The following is a 20,000-nucleotide window of genomic DNA, read 5'->3' as shown; positions in this document are numbered from 1 at the left end:
TTAGTGAACCAGGTGGGTTTTCCTCAACATAAGTCTATAATTCCAGACCTTCGCAGAATTCAGGTTCCACCATCTGCTGTGGTGGGATTTGAACCCAGGTCCCCAGAACATTGCCTGGGTGGCCAGAGTTAATCCTCTCGTGACAACACCACTCGGCCTCAACTGGCCACCTCGTTGCCCGTGTTACAACATCGTCTTCGCTCCGCAGGTACGACACGAGCTGCCAGCTGCTCTGAGGTTGCCTGGGGCCGGGAAAGGCGCTACGTAAACGAAAGTCCCCCGCGCACTCACCGACCACGTCGAGCTTGTAGGTGGCGTTGATCTCGCCAGCCGGGTTGAAGACGCGGCACGTGTACTCGCCGCTGCTCTCCGGTTTCAGGTTCCTCAAGCTCAGGGTCCACCGGTTCCTCTTGCTCTCCGACAGCTGCTGGTCGTCCTTCCACCACACAATGTTGGGCTGCGGGTTCCCACTCGCCGTGCACTTGAGCCGCACCGAGCTGCCGACTGGCCGCGCTATCACTCGCTGCCGCATCTTGCTGGGCTGCGTGAACCTCGGTTTCACTGGGGGAAGCGGGTAGTGGGATTGGGGGGTGGGGGAGAGATGCTTGGAATCAGAGATGTTGAGTGTTACCCCCCCACCTAGCACAGATTCAATGCTTGAAAAGCTGAACAGCTCCCCCTCCCATGATCATGGAAGGATACCAGAGTAGCTAGGGACTTGGGGTAGGGCAGCGGTAATGTCCCTGCCTCTCGGCCAGGAGATATAGGCTTAAGTCCCAATCCTTAAGGTCACTCTGATCAGAAATACCTTATCGGAATCACTAACCCCACCTCTAGCAATTTCTGTGAAGTGGACCATTTCTTGGAGCTAACGAGGCATGGAGCTGGATGAACACAGCAGGCCAAGCAGCATCAGAGGAGCAGGAAAGCTGACGTTTTGGGCCCAGACTCTTCTTCAGCTTGGCCTGCTGTGCTCATCCAGCTCTACACCTTGTCATCTCAGATTCTCCAGCATTGGCAACTCCTACTATCTCTGAAACTAATATCTTAGAGCTGTCGCTCTGAAGGTGGTTCTGGTTCACTAATAGTCTTAGCCCTCACTAAAGCAGCCAGCAGGGCACCCCCTGGCACCTCAGCTGATGAACGCAATCGAGTGAGGGCATGAAGTCTGGTGCAGCAGGCAGAGGAGAGCAGATTCTGAAGCTGGACATTGGGAAGATGTATAACACATCCCGGGGTTTTTGAAAGGGAGGTTTGAAAACTTACTGAGCACCGTTATCTCAGATCGCAAACAAACCCATGCTTTAAAATTGCTAGATAACAAAGTACGGAGCTGGATGAACATAGCAGGCCAAGCAGCATCTCAGGAGCACAAAAGCTGATGTTTCGGGCCTAGGCCCTTCATCAGAGAGGTCCTAGAGGTCTAGACCCGAAATGTCAGCTTTTGTACTCCTGAGATGCTGCTTGGCCTGCTGTGTTCATCCAGCTCTGCACTTTGTTATCTTGGATTCTCCAGCATCTGCAGTTCCCATTATCTTTAAAATTGCTGTTGTGTCCGCAAGAACGCTGGATCGAGCCCTCAGCAAGAGAAATAACCTCGTTGAAACAAGGTCTGTCTCCTGCAGCTCGCTGTCCATTCTCAGGTCAGAGTAAATCCCTCTGTCCTCTGTCAAATAACGACAAGTTGAATATACTGCAGGGAAGTAAATCCCTCACCTCCTGCTACATCCAAAAATGTGGCATTTTCGGGATGAATTTCCATGACAATTAGCTGCTGCTGCAGACTTTGACTCCACTGAAAGGGAGTTTGAGTCCGACCAGAATCCAAATCGGATTTGGATGGTGGCAAATATTCTGCCTGCACTCTATTAGGAGCTAGGTCCCTGACCCAGAGAAGTTTCCAGCGCTAACTTACCCAGCTGCTTTCCAATGGAGTCCTCACTTGCAAAGTCTGACTGCGATCCCTCAGGAAGGGGCTGACCCCTGCTCACACTGCTGCTGCTGTTACCTGTAAAAAGGGACACACACTTTAACTGAAGGGGCAGCATTTTCTCGCTGAAAGGAAACCTGTTTGCTTTATATAGGCTGAGGGTGTCGATGGCTGGACCAGCACTTGTTAATCACCCCCAACTGCCCAGAGGGTAGCTGGGGACTACCCACCTTGCTGTGGTCTGGAGTCACATGTGGACCAAACCAGGTAAGGATGGCAGTTTCCTTCCCTAAAGGGCATTAGCGAACCAGATATGCTTTTGCAACAATTGACTCATTTCATTAAACTCTTAACTCTGACTTTTATTGGATCCAAATTACACCAAGGCAAGGATTTGAACTTCGGTCCACAGAATGTAAGCTGGGTCTCTGGATTAACTTCCCAGCGATTATACCACTAGGTCATCTCCTTCCCCTGTGTTTTCTGTGTGTCCCTGTTTTGCTCTGTGATTTAATGTACTAACATACCAGCTTTGCAGGATCTAGCCTCTTTACCCTGTTATGGGCCAGACCAAAACTCCTCAAAATATGTGAAGAACATAGCCTAGATCCTAACTTTTTCTTATTTTAAAGCCTAGTGTCAGGTGTTGCATTCTAGATGCAAATTTGATTGTTCAAACTACCAGTCTTAAAGGAAAACATACTTTATTCATACACTACTGTTAAAATGCAACAGAATAAGGAAGAACAAAAACAGAAGTTGCTGGAAAAGCTCAGCAGGTCTGGCAGCATCTGTGAAGGGAAAAAAAACCAGAGTTAACGTTTCAGGTCCAGTGACCCTTCCTCAGAATTCGACTGGAAATGTCAACTCTGTTTTTTCCTTCACAGGCACTGCCAGACCTGCTAGCTTTTCCAGCAACTTCTGTTTTTGTTCTCGATTTACAGCATCCGCAGTTCTTTTGGTTTTTATTTAGAAGAAAGAAGAAATTGGTATAATTTAACTGTATTGGAAAACTTAACAGAATAATAGATTATTTAACGACTAAACAGTAACTGTTCCAATACAGTAACATCTCATAAACGCACCCTTGGCAAAGGCAGATTCAGTAAAGTAGATTGTCTCACAGGCATTTCTCTAGTCCAGGAGGAAGAACATCTGAGAGACAGAGAATATCAGGTAGAGAGGTGCTGTAGGTCCACAGATCACTGAAGGTGGCAACGCAGGTAGATTAGTTAGTAAAAAAGGACTATGGCATGCTTGCCTTCATTGGAAGGGGCATTCAGTATAAGGTTAGACAAGTTATGCTGCAGCTTTATAGAATTTTAGGTAAGCCCCACTTGGAATATGGTGTGCCATTCTGGTCACCACACTACCAGAAGGATGTGGATGCTTTGGAGAGGGCACAGAAAAGTTTTACCAGGATGTTGCCTGGTCTGGGGGCGGCGGGGGGGGGGGGGGGGTTCTTAGCTATGAAGAAAGGTTGGATAAACTGGGCTTGTTTTCATTGGAATGCAGGAAGTTGAGGGATGACCTAATAGAAGTTTAAGATTGTGAATGGCACCAATAGACTGAAAAGCATGAGGATTTTTTCTCAGGGTGGAGGAGTCAATTATGAGGGGACACAGATTTACGGAGTGGGTAGTAAGTGCCTGGAATGTGCTGCCAGAGAAGGTGGTGGAAACAGACACAATAGCAGCATTCAAGAAGCACCTGGATGAATACATGAATAGGAAGGGAATAGAGGGATATGGATCCTGTCGGTGAAAACAGTTTTAGTATGGAAGGGCTAAATGTAGAAGTACAGGCTTGGTGGGCTGAAGGGTCTGTTCATGGGCTGTATTATCCTTTATTCTAGTTCTTTGCAGCTTCCATACCCAGCTTCAAGATCCGAGCAACCGCTAATGTAAAACACAAATTAAGAGTCCTGGTTCTGGCGGAGCCTGACCCCACCCATTCAGGCTGCCTCTGTTGTTCCATCTTTAAATAAAACTAAGGCCTCACCAGCTGCTTACTCTCGTGGCTCTGAGTAGACTATTCTCAATCTCTCTCTCGACCTTTCTTCATTAAAAAGAAACCAGGACAAGATACACCTCTTAAAGTCATGGCATTGTATGTTTTTGTCCAAACCTCACCCTTGAAACATTATGTTGAAGATTCGCAGAGAACTGGCAATCCAGGTTATGTTGTATTTAGAGACAAAAAACAGAAATTGCTGAACTGCCAGCAGCATCTGTGGAGAGAAATCAGAGTTAACGTTTTGAGTCTGGTGACCCTTCCTCATAATGAGTTCTGCAGATGCTGCCAGACCTGCTGAGTTTTTCCAGCAATTTCTGTTTTATTTTGTGTCTGATTTCTAGCATCCATGGTTTGTTCAGTTTTTCCATCAGTAGTTGGTCTGCCCTATCTCCAGTGGGCCATTGGCAATGAGACACCCAAACCTAATTCACTCTGATGCAGCTCTTCCCTTACTGTATCACAAATGTAGAACCACAAATGAAACATTGCAAATCCAGAAGAAATGAGTCCTTAGCCTGTGTTGCCAGCAAACACAGCACTCTAATTAGAAGCTTGCAGTAGCCTGGTGTCCCAAGAATCCTTGTAACTCATCCAAAGAAGGTTTTTGAGGAGTAACTTCTCTTCCATTTCTTAGCTGTTCTTCAAACTGAAATTGGCCTTTTTGCTGATCTTAATTTGATACATATTTTTCTTGGGATTCTTCCCATTTTGGGAAAACACTTTTGAAACAGGCGGACTGTTTAAAGGAAAACTTGCTATTTTTAGACAATGTTTGGGATCTCCAGAAGTTTTACTCTGGTTTTGTCACAGTTTTCTGTCTCCCTCCAATACAATCGATCCTATGGATACCGTCTGACTGTAAATTGACGCGGAAACTTTAACACTCCTTGTAGCCGAAGAAAATTCTTTTCACAACCAGAGCTGTTCATTTGTTAAATGTTCTGTTGTAGTTCTACAAATGGTAACATAGTAAAATTGAGCTGGCTGTTCAGTCCTTTGAGCCCATTCCATCATTGACTGAGATCATAGCTGATCTGTATTATAACGCAATATCCTCCCACATCTCTTTGGATTTTCACTTTTCTCCTGACTTCAGTATTTTACAAATGCTGAGATCAATTCACTCCTAGTCTACAAGAGATGACCTCACATTTCCCTGTATTGAAATGCACCTGGCCACAGCCAGTCACTTAAACATTACTACAGCACCAAATGTTGTGCTTATTAATAACCTTGGGTAAACCCCCTTTGTAATGTCATCTAAATTTCGAATAAATACAGGAATTAGTTGCAACCTCCAGGTTGCCTGACACTTCCTTCCAGATTGAGTGCGCACCCATTCCCACAGTCCAGCTTCTTACACCTAACCACGCTCCTAACCAGGTCAAGAAACAGTCTTCCATTTCACGAGCCTTAACTGTAGTTAACAGTCTCTTATGTGAAACATTACTACGTGCTCTCTGAAAACTCATATCAACCACATTCATAAACAACATTCCTGTCTACTAATGTAGTTATTTCCTCAAAAAGTCAAATCAGTTTTTGGAAAATGACCTGCCCTGTTCGAAGCAATGTTGGCTACCTGGAATTAGCTCAAACTTCATGGGGAGTCTGTGCTAAACTCTAGATTCCAAAAGCATCCCCATAGTAGCTGTTGGACTAATGACTCTAAATTCTCATAGTTTTACTCCCTCACCTTTTTCAATAATGGTTTGAAAAATAACTTCTGAAATTTTCCAACCCAAGAAAACAATTCTTGAATTTGAGAGAGCGTTGGAAAAATAAAGCGTTTGCAATTTCCTTTCTTACCTCCTTTAAAATATGGGGTGGAAAGTTGCAGTTCCTGGGATCTTGTTTTTTTCTCGTGCCAACATTTGTCTGAATACCACCTTTTTACTTATGTTGAGTTTCCTGAGTTCCAGTTGATCCGCTATTAATTTCCCTGGAATGTCGTGGAAATTATCCCAACTCCACAGTGAAATTACTCAACACAAAGTAGGTATTCAACAAGTTTGCCATTTGCTTATTTTAATTTCCGATATCATTACAATATGATATTATTGTTATTAAGGAGTCTGCATCTCCTTTAAAACACTGTAAAAGTAAAATATTTTGCCTTAATCTTGATGCTTTATTCTCATTGTACGCCCACTTTGCAACTCATTCTATCATTTTTATTTTCATTTACTGTTCTTTACATTTCTCTCGGTTGCCTGAATCTGAGCTATTTCTTGGATTTTTGAGTGCTTTTTCCTTTAACATTGTTATTGTCCAGCTCTTTACTTGACTTTGGCAATCTTATATCCTCTTAGATATTTAAATTCCTCTTCAGAACACTGTTCATCTGTAGTTTTACTTGATTAAAGTTATAATAAGTTATACTTTCATCAGTCTTTGTCTCATCCTATTAAAATTAATTGTGTCAAATTCTAGAATCCTACTAAATGTGTTACATTTCTCTTTTGCAATTACAGCAGTGCTTTCAGTTAAATGTCGATCGCTGTTAGATCAATATTCTGTCACCAGATCGTTAACTCAGCCTGGTTTATCACCAAATTTGGTGTGGTGTGTTACACTGTTGGCTCAGAAATATTGTTGCAAAAACTACTCAGCATGCACTCAACACATTTACTACCTTTTGGATTTGAAACAACATTGGAAGTAGCTGGGAAAACTCAGGAGGTCAGGCAGCATCTGTGGAATGAAAGCAGAGTTAACATAGTGACCCAGAACTCCCACTTCTGGAGAAGGGTCACTGGATTCAAAACATTACTCTGCTTTCTCTCCACAGATGCATCCTGAGCTGCTGAATTTTTCCAGCAATTTTTCCGATTTTGTTTCTGAATTTCATCACCCACAGTTCTTCAGATTTTATTTTGTTTAGGACTTCTGTGTTCGAGCGATTCTGCTCTGCCTGGTGGAAAACAAACCTTAGCATTAAAAAGGTCACTGCATTTGTTACAAGCCTCTGTATGGACCCAATATGCCATTTCAATGATGCCATCAGGAGTGCCACAGTAGTGCAATGGTTAGCACAGCTGCCTCATAAGGCCAGAGACGCAGGTTTGATTCTAGCCTCAGGTGACTGTCTGTATGGGGGTTGCACATTCTCTCCATGTCTGAGTGGGTTTCCTCCCACAGTCCAAAGACGTGCAGGCTAGGGTGGATTGGTCATGCTAAATTGCCCCGTAGTGTCTAGGGATGTGCAGGCTGGGTGGGTTAGCAATGACAGATGCAGGGTTAAGGGGAAAATGGGATGGGTCAGGGTGGGATGCCCTTCAAAGGGACAGTGTGGATGCGATGGGCTGAATGGCCAGCTTGCACACCATAGGGATTCTATGAGGCTGTCCTGTGACCATGAGCAAGGTTCTTCTACATCTCTTGGGACCGTGAATTATGAGCTGACTATTTCTGGGGTGAGCTGTTTCTGTCACTGACTCTGTTTGGGTTCAGCTATTTGTGACTGGCCTGCTGCAATTGCTCAGTACAGCGATGGATCACCTTGCTTGTCTCGGTCCTACCCTTAAATTGGTGACAAGTCTGCATCATGACAGCATCGCAAAGCATTTTAGAAATGTTGATATTTTAATGCATGCTGGTGTACAACACTGAGTACAGGCAGATTTGTGCTTTTAATGCTCTCCCAATCAAACTCTAAGCACCCAGCAACAAGCTCACATCTATACACACCTTGCATCATCATGTACAGTAACTGCCTCTACTATAGCTGTATGGCACATATTAATAAGCAAAATAAGGCTCGTTTTTCTTTATTCGTTCACAGGATGAGGATGTCACTGACCAAGCAGCATTTATTGCCCATCCCTATGGGCCTGGAGTCACATGTCAGCCAGACCAGGCAAGGATGGCAGCTTCCTTCCCTGAGATGCTACTTGGCCTGCTATGTTCATCCAGCTCCACACTTTATTCCCTAAAGGGCAGATGGGTTTTTCCGACAATCGGCAATGGATTCACAGTTATCATTAGATTCTTAATTGAATTCAAATTCCATCATCGCTTGTGGTGGGATTCGAACACGGATCCCCAGAGCGTCACCTGGGTCTCTGGATTAACAGCCCAGCAATAATACCAGGAGGTCATCACCTCTCCCATAATCTCACAATATCAGTGACTCTGCTACAAAACATGTTTTTGCATATATAATGCGGGCCCACTCTTACAGAGTGTGATGGATGCTTTCAAATACCTTTCCTCTTCTCCTGCCATACAGCCCCTGAAGGGTTAATGGCCTTGCTCCATTTGCCAAGGAACAAGCAACAGCTCTTAAGTGCTGGTATTTGATAGGAATAGACAAGGCAAGCACTGACTGCCTGATGGGCACGCAGCACCCTCGAATTCCAGCGGGATTAGGTTGCTTTTAACAAATACCGTGACTTCATGGGAATTTGACCAAGGGTATTCATGCATACTACTGGAACAATCTGAAGCCTCTCCACCTTCCACCACACCCCCCCATCAGAATCTCAACTTTTAGATTATATCAGGGGTTGGAACAGATAGGGCCGAGTGCTAGGGTCTCAATATGTAAGTCTGAACAACCTGCAATCCATCAAGCTCAGTTCAGAACCCAGTTAGAAAGAGGCAGGGACCAGAAGGAGGATCCTTTCCAGAACAGGAAGGCAGTGAGAGATTCTGCCCAAGTGTGCCTCCTGGTCATGGGGTGATGGGGTATGTGCTGGTTTGACAGCAGACATGACACATCCAGACCACAACACCAACCTGAATCTGCCTTTAAGGCAGAGAACTATTGCCTGGGAGGCTTCAGGGTTGTGGGTCACTGCGGATGACCTGAATGTTGCAGGGAAACGGGTTGCAAGAGGTTTCTTGGCTACATTGATAAGGCCTCTTCTGGTGTCCAGTTCTTCCTGATCGCCCTATAGGAAGGATATTATCAAGCTGGGGAGGGCTCAGAAGAGATTTACCAGGATGTTGCCGGGTACAGAAGTTATGAAGCAAGGCTGGATAGGCTGGGATATTTTTCACAGAGCATGGGAGGTTTGAGGGATGACCTGATAGAGGTTTATAACATAATGAATGGTACAGAAGGGGGATTCCAAGAGATTTGAAGGTGGGAGGTGAGAGATTTAAAAAAGACACGAGAGGCAATTTTTTACAGAGAGGGTGGTTCATGTGTGGAATGAACTTCCTGAGGAAGTGGTGGATGTGGCACAAAGCTTTGCACCCATCCCTGAGACAAGTCAAAATTGAGCCAGACTCATGCCATTTCTGTCACGAATGATGGCGCTGCCAATGGGTTAGTCTTGAGAGGAAGAATCAGATGAGGGCACATGTGGAGCTGTGAACTGGAAGAATCCAAGTTGGGGTGAGTCCACAGCAAACAAGGAGATGATTCCATTTTGCTCCAGTGTTGGAATAAGATGCCGGTAAGCTGTTTTATTTTAGTGAGGTGTGGAGTGGAGTCAGCGCATGGCAGGTGACGATGGTAATTGTTAATGGAGAAATATTAACAGAATCACAGAATCCCTACAGTGTTGTTCCTGAGGCTAGGTAGCCTGCTTTTTCAGAATTTTAACCCCAGTGGTGGTGAAGAAATGGGATTGAAACGGTTAATGCTCTGAGAGAACAGTAAGCAGCATAAGCTGTCTGGTGGAGATGGCGTGGCCTTGGATCAGATATCAGCCTTGTATCCTGCCTGGCTTCACTTTACGCCAACACCACGGGCAGGATTTTCAATAGCCGGGAATGGCGTGGTTTGAAAACCACTTTTCCAGAAGGTGGAACCGGGTCCTGCTGCCCCTGGAAGGTGACGGAATTTTCAAAGGGGAGGTGCGGGTTGGGCAAAACGTAGAAGCATCCTGTCTGGAAGAATGAAAGGCCCATTAATCCCCCCTGAGAGAGCAAGAAGAGATTGTCAATGGGAAATGGTTGAGCCCAAAGAGGCTGCTGTAACCAGACCATGACTATCAGGTCCGAAGTGGGTATCCAAAATAGTTTGGGCGGGGGGGCGTCCTGTGTTTAGATTTGTTGTCTGTGTTCACTGAGACTGTTGGTTTTCCCAGGAGCTGCCTTGCTTCCTTTCCTTCCGCACAGTAACAGCAATTTGGCTTTTGTCCAGCTGCACACCGCGAGAAGGTCCCAAATCCCGGTTGCAATTGGTGCCATTGATAGGACACTGAGCCTTCTCCCTGGCACAGTTCAGCCATTGACGGAGCGTCGGCCCTGCACAGGGTCAGGGCTTGTCACCTGGGACTCTGTTTCCCAGTTTGAGAATAAACACCCACGAGCTTCGAACAGATCATTATATAGAATCCCCACAGTGCAGCAAGAGACCATTCAGCCCACAAAATCCACACCATTCCCTCCACAGAGCATCCCACCCAGTTCCACTCCATCCCTGAAGCCATTCCCCATGGCCAACCCACCTGGCCTACTCATCCCTAGGTACTATGGGCAACTTAGCATGGCCAATCCACCGTAACCTTCGGACTTTGGAGGAAACCAGAGCATCCAGAGGAAACCCACAGAGACACGGGGAGAATGTGCAAACTCCACGCAGGGTGAAATCAAACCCAGGTCCCTGGTGCTGTGAGGCATCAGCGCTAACCACTGAGCCACCGTGCTGCTCCACGATGCCCACTGCCGATCACACCCGGGTCATTGTTTCAAAATCGAGGCGATACAATCATCCACAGATTGGTGGTGAACTCAAACCTACCCACAGAGACCAGCCTTGTCACCCTCTGCCTGCAAAAAAAAATTAAGGGGAAATTAGTGATAGAAGTCTGGAAACCACCTCGGGATGAGGTGCCAGACATTTGCTTTCAAAAAGCTCACACTGTTCAATGAGAGAGGTTGTTGATTGTTTATCCTGGCCAAATTTGTGCAGCTCCAGGGCTAAATGAAGAAGATTGTTCCTCTGAGAGCATTTTTCCATACACTGACCCTGCCAGATACATTTGCTTGTTTCCATCAGCAACACGATGAACAAGCATGGATCCAGGTGGTAGAGATTTCACTCAACCCTGAACCCACCAGGCCGATTCCAGGCACCTGATGGAGCCCTTCAAAGACTCGATGAGCTTCCCTCTAAGAAATTGAAGACGAGGAAAAAAAAAGCAGAAAGCTGTGTTTTTCCTGACCTTGCAATATCTCAAAGCTCTTCACAGCCAATGCTGGGGTGGACGCTGGGAAGTTGTTTCCGTTAGGTGGGGAGACTAGGACCCATGGGCACAGCCTTAAAATTAGAGGGGGTCAATTTAAAACGGAAATGAGATGACATTTCTTCATCCAGAGAGTGGTGGGCTTGTGGAATTCATTGCCGCAGAGTGCAGTGGAGGCCGGGACGTTGGATGCCTTCAAGGCAGAGATCGACAAATTCTTGATCTCACAAGGAATCAAGGGCTGCGGGGAGAGTGCAGGGAAGTGGAGTTGAAATGCCCATCAGCCATGATTTAAATGGTGGAGTGGACTTGATGGGCCAAATGGCCTTACTTCCACTCCTATGTCTTATGGTCTTATGGAACAGACAGGATGTGGCCAATTTGTGTACACAGCAGGTTCCCACAAATATTCCATTATGATGCATGTTGAGGGGCAAATATAGGTCCGGAGAACTTCCCAGCTCTTTTTTCCGTTTGTCCCATGGGGTCTTGCCCACTGCACTGAGGTTTTCTAGCTTGACTCAACGTCTCACCGCAAGACAGCACCTCAACAGGGCAGCACTTCGTTAGCGTGGCCCAGCATGGACTGGATTCTCTTTTGCGTTGGAGATGAGCCTCAATGTAACCGAGTTGCACTCTGGAATACACCTCACCGTCTCAACATGGGAGCCAAGACGAAGGTTTTGGAGTAGATCTATAGCTCGGGTTGCGGATATTGTGGTTGGTTGGCTCGCCGAGCTGGGTCGTTCGTTCGCAGACCTTTCATTAGCCTGCTGGGTAACATCATCAGGGCAGCCCCCCAGTAAAGCGCTGTCTTGCCTACTGAAACCCTTCTTGGTGGAGAATCAAATGTAGAACTGGACCCCATATATACATTGTTGCGAAGGAAAAATGGAAATGAGGTAATCAAATCCAACGGACCCCAGAGTTTCAAAACCAGGTGGGAAAACACAACGGCACTTTATTGGAGGATGCCCTGATGATGTTACCCAGCAGGGTAATGAAACGTCTGTGAACTAACGAACCAGCTCAGCGAGCCAACCAACCACAGCATGGCAGCCAAGATATTTTTCCCCTTTATTTCTACATGGGATGCAAGCATCTCTACGAAGGCCATTCCGACATTCCCTGGGACTGAGCGACTCCCTCAGGCATTTCAGAGGGCAGCTAAGAGTCAACCATTTTGTTGGAGTCACCAGGCCAGATAAGGATGGAACATTTCCTTGCCTGAAGGATGTTAGTGCATTAAATTGTTTTTTTTTCATTTTGAACAACTGGTTGCTTTTTACCAATTGAATTTAAATTCTGCCAGCTGCCGGGGCGGGATTTGAATCCGTACCCCCAGGGCATTAACCTGTGCTTCTGGATTCCCGAGCCAAAACAAAACACTTGGAAAGAAACTTCATGAAAGTTAGCTGCCTGTTTAATGACCAATTTCGCTGTCTTTTCTGCACTGACAGACCCATTCGGCTCCATGTGACATCCACACAGAGGGTGGAGGAAGACTTGTGTAAAGTGTTAAACTCTCGTGTGCCTTTACAATGAATAGTTGAGAAACTCAGAGGTATTAAACTTGGGAAGAAAGTGTTATTTAAAGCTTGAAAAAGTTCTATTTCCTCAGGGTTTTCAGTCCATGTGCATGGGAATGTCTCTATGTGTGTGTGTGTGTGTGTGTGTGTGTGTGTGTGTCTGTGTCTGTGTGTGTCTGTGTGAGTGTGTGTGTGTTTGTGTGTCTGTGTGTGTGTTTGTGTGTGTGAGTGTTGGGTGTGGGTATGTGTGTGTCAGAGTGTGTGAGTGTGCATGTGTGTGTATGTGTGCGTGTGTGTGTCTGTGTGTGTCTGTGTGAGTGTCTGTGTGTTTGTGTGAGTGTGTGTGTCTGTTTGTGTGTGTCTGTGAGTGTATGTGTTCTGTGTGTATGTCTGTGTGTGTGTGTCTGTGTGTGTGTGTGTGTGTGTGCATGTGTCTGTGTGTGTGTGTGTGTGTGTGTGCGTGTGCGTGTGTGTGTGTGTGTCTGTGTGAGTGTGTGTGTGTCTGTGTGTGTGTGTGTGTGTGCGTGTGTCTGTGTGTGTGTGTTTGTGTGTGTGTGTCTGTGTGCGTGTGTCTGTGTGTGTGTGCGTGTGTGTGTGTGTGTGTGTGTGTGGGAGTGGGGGGGGGTGCGGGTGGGGTTGCTGTAGGACAGTGCTCCTTTGTAACCCTCTTGCTTATTTTCCAAGGAGAAAGGTCACTCTTGTAAACTTAGCGTGGAGCCATGTTGACATAACCCCGCACAGGAAATCAGGGGAACGTAATTAAGCGCAAACGGCTGCCTGGATGTGAATTGTGCTTTTTACTGTGGCGTAGCAAGATTTCTAACTCTTCCTCCATCTTTCTTATTCTCCCACAGCCCCCTCCCCTTTGTGCCTCAACTCCATAGCTGCCAACAGCAAGTGTATTACTGTTCTGGGCTGGTTTGGATGGCTGTGTGCTCATGACTTGGATGAGGAAAATGGAAGTTCTCCAGCCAAAAAGTTTGTGGACGGCACAAAAATAGGTGGGAATGCCAATGGCGAAGATGGTGCGCACACAGAGGGATGTAGACAAGCCAAGCAAGTGGGCGGATGGAATATCATGGGACGCGTAGGAATATCATGAGAAACGTGAGGTCAAGCACTCTGGTAGGAAGAATAATGGAGCTGAATATTATTTAAGTGGAGAAAGACTGGGTACAGCTGCAGAACAGAGGGAATTGGGAGTCCTCATCTGTGAATCACCAAACAACACTGTGTCAAATTTTAGGCCCCACACCTCAGGAAGGACATACTAGCCCTGGAGCGTGTCCAGCGGAGATTCACACGGATGGTCCCTGGAATGGTAGGTTTAGCGTGTGATGAACGGCTAAGGATCCTGGGATTGTACTCATTAGAGTTTAGAAGGTTGAGGGGAGATCTAATAGAAACTTACAAGATAATGTATGGTTTAGAAGGGTTGGATGCGACAAAATTGTTTCCGTTAGGCGGGGAGACTAGGACCCGTGGGCACAGCCTTAAAATTAGAGAGGGTCAATTTAAAACTGAAATGCGACGACATTTCTTCAGCCAGAGAGTGGTGGGCTTGTGGAATTCATTGCCACGGAGTGCAGTGGAGGCCGGGACGTTGGATGCCTTCAAGGCAGAGATCGACAAATTCTTGATCTCAAAAGGAATCAAGGGCTACGGGGAGAGTGCAGGGAAGTGGAGTTGAAATGCCCATCAGCCATGATTTAAATGGTGGAGTGGACTTGATGGGCTGAATGACCTTACTTCCACTCCTATGTCTTCTGGTCTTATGGTCTAACTAGTTAGTTTGAGAACAGAGAAGACAGATGGAATGTTGGCCTTTATATCAATGTTAAAGGGAATGTAAAAGTAGGGAGGTTTCGCTAAGAATATTCAAAGCAATAGTTAGAACACAGCTGGAATACAGTGAGCAGTTTTGGGCCCTTATCTGAGGAAAGATAGACTGTCTTTGGAGGCAATGCAGAGAAGGTTCACTCAGCTGATCCTGGCTATGGACAGTCTGCCTAATGAAGAGTGGTGGGATAGGCTGGGCCTGTACTCATTGAAATTTAGAAGAATGTGAGGTGGCTTTATTGAAAGAACAAGATTCTTAGGAGACTGCACAGGGTAGGTTCAGGCAGGAGTCAAAGATTCATGGAAAAGCAGAGAGAAAAGGTGAGGAAATCAGAAGGAAGAGGAACTAATTTCACTGTGGACAGAGATGAGGGGTTAATGCATGCATTGATTTTTGTCAGGCTAATGTTTCTGGTGATCTATTAGCCCCTCAGACTAAACCTCTTTAAAAATGACTCTGTGGGCTGATGTCTCAGAGTTGGGAGAGGCTTGAGAGGAGCATAGGCACTAGGAATGGGCTGATGGCCTGCTTCAATTCTGTAAACTCTACACAACAGGTTTCCCAACAATCGAAACACCAACTTGACTTGGAAATATATCGAAGGTTACTTCACTGTCACTGGGTCAAAATCCTGGAAATCCCACCTTAAGGGCATTGTGGGTCTACATGGGCTTCAGTGGTTCAAGAAAGCACCCCCATCCTTTCAGGGAAATTAGGGATGGATAATAAACACAGGCCCAACTAGTGACACCTGTATCCAGTGAACGCAGGCAAAAAGAAATCATTGTACAAATAAGGCCAGTCTTCTGACTTTCACACAGCACCACTTGAGAGCAGCATGTACAGAACATAATGACAATCTTATCTGGAAACATTGGAGATGTTGCTTTGATTACTGTGAGTGTAATGTGCTTTTGATTTGATTTATTGCTGTCACACGTACCTAGGTACAGTGAAAAGTTTTGTTTTGCATGCAGGCAGATCGTAACACACACGTGCATTAGGGTGATAGAACGGAGTGAGGAATACAATGTTACGGCTGCGGAGAAGTGCACAGAGGGTCAGATCAACATTTAAATTTAAAATTTGAGAGGTCCATTCAGGAGTTGAGTAACAGTGGGGATGAAGCTGTTCTTAAGCCTGTTGGTGTGTGCTATAGAGCTGTATAACACAGAAATAGACACTCCTCAATGCCAACCAAATATCCTACATTAAGCTGGTCCCATTTGCCAGCATTTGGCCCGTATCCCTCTAAACCCTTCCTACTCATGTACCCATCCAGATGCCTTTTAAATGCTGTCATTGTACCAGCCTCCACCACTTCCTCTGGCATGACAAGGTGTAGAGCTGGATGAACACAGCAGGCCAAGTTCCTCTGGCAAATCATTCCATACACACACCACCCTCTGTGTGAAAAAGTTGCCCCTCAGGTCCCTTTTAAATCTTTCCCCTCTCACCTTAAATCTATTCCCTCTAGTTTTGAACTCCCCAACCCTGGGGAAAAGACCATTGCTTTTCTCCCTCTCCATGCCCCTCACGGATTTATAAACCTCTAGAAGGCCAGCCCTCGGCGTCCGACGCTCCAGGAAAAACAACTCCAGGCTATTCTTTAAATTTGTTCACAGGATGTGGGCATCGCTGGCGAGGGCAGCATTTATCGCCCATCCCTAATTGCCCAGAAGGCAGTTAAGAGTCAATCGCATTGCCGTGGGTCTGCAGTCACACATATGTCAGACCAGGTAAGGATGGCAGTTTACTTCCTGAAAGGACATTAGTGAACCAGATGGGATTTTCCCTCAAAAAATTGACAATGGATTTATGGCCATCACTTGATTCTTAATTCTAAATGTTTGTTGAATTCAAATTCCACCAGCTGCTGTGGTGGGATTCGAACCCATGTCCCTAGAACATTACCTGGGCCTCTGGATTAACAGTCCAGTGATAACACCAGTAGGCCATTGCCTCCCCACTGCCTAAGCTTTTGTATCTGTTTTGTTCTGATTATCTGAAAGGCCACTTATGTTTTCTGGTACCAAAGCTTATTTGTGTAAAACTAAAACTGAGGTTGGGATCAGTAAAGAGTGAACAGCAGCTCTGAATCCCCTGGACTCTCTAGGGATACTCAGAAACTCTTCACCTTACTAGGGGTCTCCTTGGCTCTGACCGGACCCTTTGATGGCCTGTACAGAGAAAGCAGCTTTTAATTGGCAAATACACACCCACATATTTTCTACCGAATTTGAAACAAATTCAGCATCTTCAGAGCCAATGGGAGGAGTTGGCAGGAGTTGAGCTACAGGCTAGATGAGAGGGCACTGCCACCGGCCTGGCACCACACCCTGGCCTCATGTCCAAGTGAACGTGGAATCAGGGATCAAGTTAATGCACCGAGACTATATATAGGCTATGACGTTGGAAATGCTGGGAGCTATGTTCTGCCTGTGAAAGATTCAGGTCCCATCAGAGTTTTGGACAGATGGAAGCCAGTTCTGGAGGACAAATGTTTGATTTATTGCACCGAGATACAGTGAAAAGTGTTGTTTTGCGTGTCCTACAGGCAGATCATACAAAACAGAGTGCATCAGAGTAGCAGAACAGAGTGCAGAATATAGGGTTTCGGCCACAGGGAAACTGCAGAGAGAGGGGTCAACATTAACATTTTTTTTTTCTGAAGAAGGGTCCAGACCCGAAACGTCAGCTTTCCTGCTCCTCTGATGCTGCCTGGCCTGCTGTGTTCATCCAGCTGTACACTGTGTTATCTCAGACTTCAGCATCGGCAGTTTTTACTATCTCTCAGCATTAACATTTGAGAGGTCCATTCAAAAGTCTGACAACAGTGGGGAAGAAACTGTTCTTGAATCTGTTTGTACATGTATTCAAATGTTTATATTTTCTGCCCAATGGAAGAAAGTGGAAGAGAGTATGACTTGGGCAGGAGGGGTCTTTGATTATGTTAGCTGCTTTCCTGAGGCAGCAGGAAGTTTGGATGGAGTCAATGGATGGGAGGCTGGTTTGATGGACTGGGCTGTGCTCATGCCTCTCTGTAGTTTCCTGCGGTCCTGGGAAGAGCAGTTGCCGTACCAAACCTATTCTCTGGGAAGGAGGACAGATTTCCTCCCCAGTATCCACTGCTTCCCCTGTCCCATGCTCCTTCTTTCCCAGGACATGCATCACTCATTCCAAGTCGCCCACTGGTCTCACCTGATGAGGAAACAAAGTGATTTCCAATACCTCAGGTCATGATGAAAACGCATTACCAAAGCGTACATAATTCTGGTTTCAAAACTGTGCTGCCCCATCTACAGAAACCTTCACATCACAGCATGGTGGGTCAACTGCTCTACCCATGGCCACAAGAAGTCACTAAGTGCTGTGAACACAGTCCATCACACAAACCAGCCTTCCATTCATAGACTACATTTCCTGCTGCCTCAGGAGAGCAGCGAGCACAATCAAAGATCACTCCCACCCTGGTTAGGCTCCCTTGCACCTCTTCGAATGGACAGAAGATACAAAAGTTAGAAAATACACACCAGCAGATTCAGGACCAGCTTCTTCCACACTGTTATCAGGACGTTTGAACAGACCTCTCCTATATTAGAGTTCAGCTTTCTCTGCAGCTGTGACCCTATATTCTGCATTCTGTTCTATTACACTGATGTAATTATGTAAGGGATGGTTTGTTCGCAAAACAATACTTTTCACTGTGTACCTGTATCTTGGTACCTGTGATAATAATAAATCAATTCGAAGCCTTCTCCCCCTGTGGCCCCCTTCTCCCTTGAAGGCACTCCATCACAGTGTTTTCTTGCATTTTGTCAAATGGCAAGACCTTTGATCGTTGTCTCCAAAATAAGTGTGACCAGCCTTCCTCACTGAGTCTCGTAGCATTAGCCAGTAGAGGGGTGAGCTTGCTTATTTTAAAGGGGGTAGAGTATAAAAGGAGGGAGGAGGGAGTTATAATGATTGTAACATGCTCAACCTTGTGGACCTCATCGGATGCACGAGTTCCCTGATTGGTCTGTTAACCTGGTCCAGCTCAGTCTGAGGGAGCTGGATCAGCGTCAAGCACCATGCACATGTAAATAACGAGTGACAGGAAACTGGTCCCTGTGGAGCTACATCAAATGACCAGACCAATATTTATTACCTGCCCCTCCTTTCCCTTCAGCTGAATGGCTCACTACATCATTTCAGAGGGACAGTCATAAGTCAACCACATTACTGGGGATCAGGAGTCACAATCTTTGAAGCATATTCCACTGAGATCCATCCACCTACCCTATAACCCTACATTTCCCTTAATGTTTCCCATTGCTACTCCACCTAACCTTCACACCCCTGGGCAATTTAACAAGGCCAATCCACCTAAATTGCATATCTTTGGAGTGTGGGAGGACACTCACGCAGACACGGGGAGAACATGGGAAGTCCATGCAGACTGACCCAAGTTTGGAATTGAACCCAGATCCCTGGTGTTGTGAGGCAGCAGTGCTAACCACTGAGCTACCATGCTACCCATGTAGGCCAGACTGCACAAGGAAGGCAGATTTCCTTCCCTATAGGACATTAGTGAATGAGGTGGGATGGCACTACAATCAGTGATGGTTTTGTAATCCCCATTACTGAGACTAATTTGATAATCCAGATTTATTCATCGAATTTAACTGCTGTAGTGCGACATTTACTCCACCCTCAGTGTTCAGCGGGGTAATGTCCCTGCCTCTGACTCAGAAGCCCTGTGCTGAAATCTTGCTCTATAAGGCAGCTCAACAGATTGATTCAACACTGTATGGAGCTGGAGGAACACAGCAGGTCAGGCAGCATCAGAGGAGGAGGAAAGTTGACATTTCGGGTCTGGACCCTTCATCAGATTCCATTTGACAACACTTCCCTACTACTCCCTAAGGGGAAAAATGTGTGTGTGATTATATTAGACTCCAACACACTTGCACCCAATAGCTGTTCACACATTGCACTGTGCAAAGATGCACTGGTCTCCTGATGTCCACATGCAAGCCAGGGTCAGCGAGTAACACCTTGCACCACTGGTACAGAATGGAAATACGTGTACACAGAGGCATCCTGAAAGAACAGTGAGCCAGCTTGGAGTAATGTAATGACCATCGATTCCAGCATGACATTCCAAGATCCTCACAATATTCTTTTTGTAAGTTAAATAAGGAGCCAGTGGCTCAAGGGAGAAAAAAAAAACAGCTTTTTGATTGAATTATTTATCTTAACGTTTTATTCAAAGAGCAATGACAGCTGACTGTAATTACATGTTGTACATGCAACACCCTCTGGGCTGTACACCAACCACACACACACACACACACACACACACAGACACACACACACACACACACACACACACACACAGAGAGACACACACACATAAACATGCACAAACACATACAGACACACACACACATAAACACACACACACAGACACACACACACACGCACAGAGACACATACACACATAAACATGCACAAACACATACAGACACACACACACACACACACACACACACCCACCC

General features: G+C 45.9%; 1 protein-coding gene across 4 annotated transcripts in view; it reads right to left on the bottom strand.

Moving 5' to 3' along the window:
- The window catches only part of LOC125458081 (fibroblast growth factor receptor-like 1), a 166,345-nt gene that overhangs the window by 7,488 nt on the left and 138,857 nt on the right, over window positions 1-20,000 (bottom strand). For all 4 annotated transcript variants that reach the window (XM_048542957.2, XM_048542956.2, XM_048542959.2 and 1 more), the window contains 2 exons: window positions 1,916-2,008; window positions 292-561 (listed from right to left, as the gene is read on the bottom strand). In XM_048542957.2, coding sequence (XP_048398914.1) covers window positions 292-561; window positions 1,916-2,008 — 363 coding nt within the window. The remainder of the gene's footprint in view (window positions 1-291; window positions 562-1,915; window positions 2,009-20,000) is intronic.

This window comes from Stegostoma tigrinum, chromosome 13 (assembly GCF_030684315.1).
Source record: "Stegostoma tigrinum isolate sSteTig4 chromosome 13, sSteTig4.hap1, whole genome shotgun sequence".
Classification (NCBI taxonomy): domain Eukaryota; kingdom Metazoa; phylum Chordata; class Chondrichthyes; order Orectolobiformes; family Stegostomatidae; genus Stegostoma; species Stegostoma tigrinum.
This window is presented reverse-complemented; position numbering and strand designations above follow the sequence as displayed.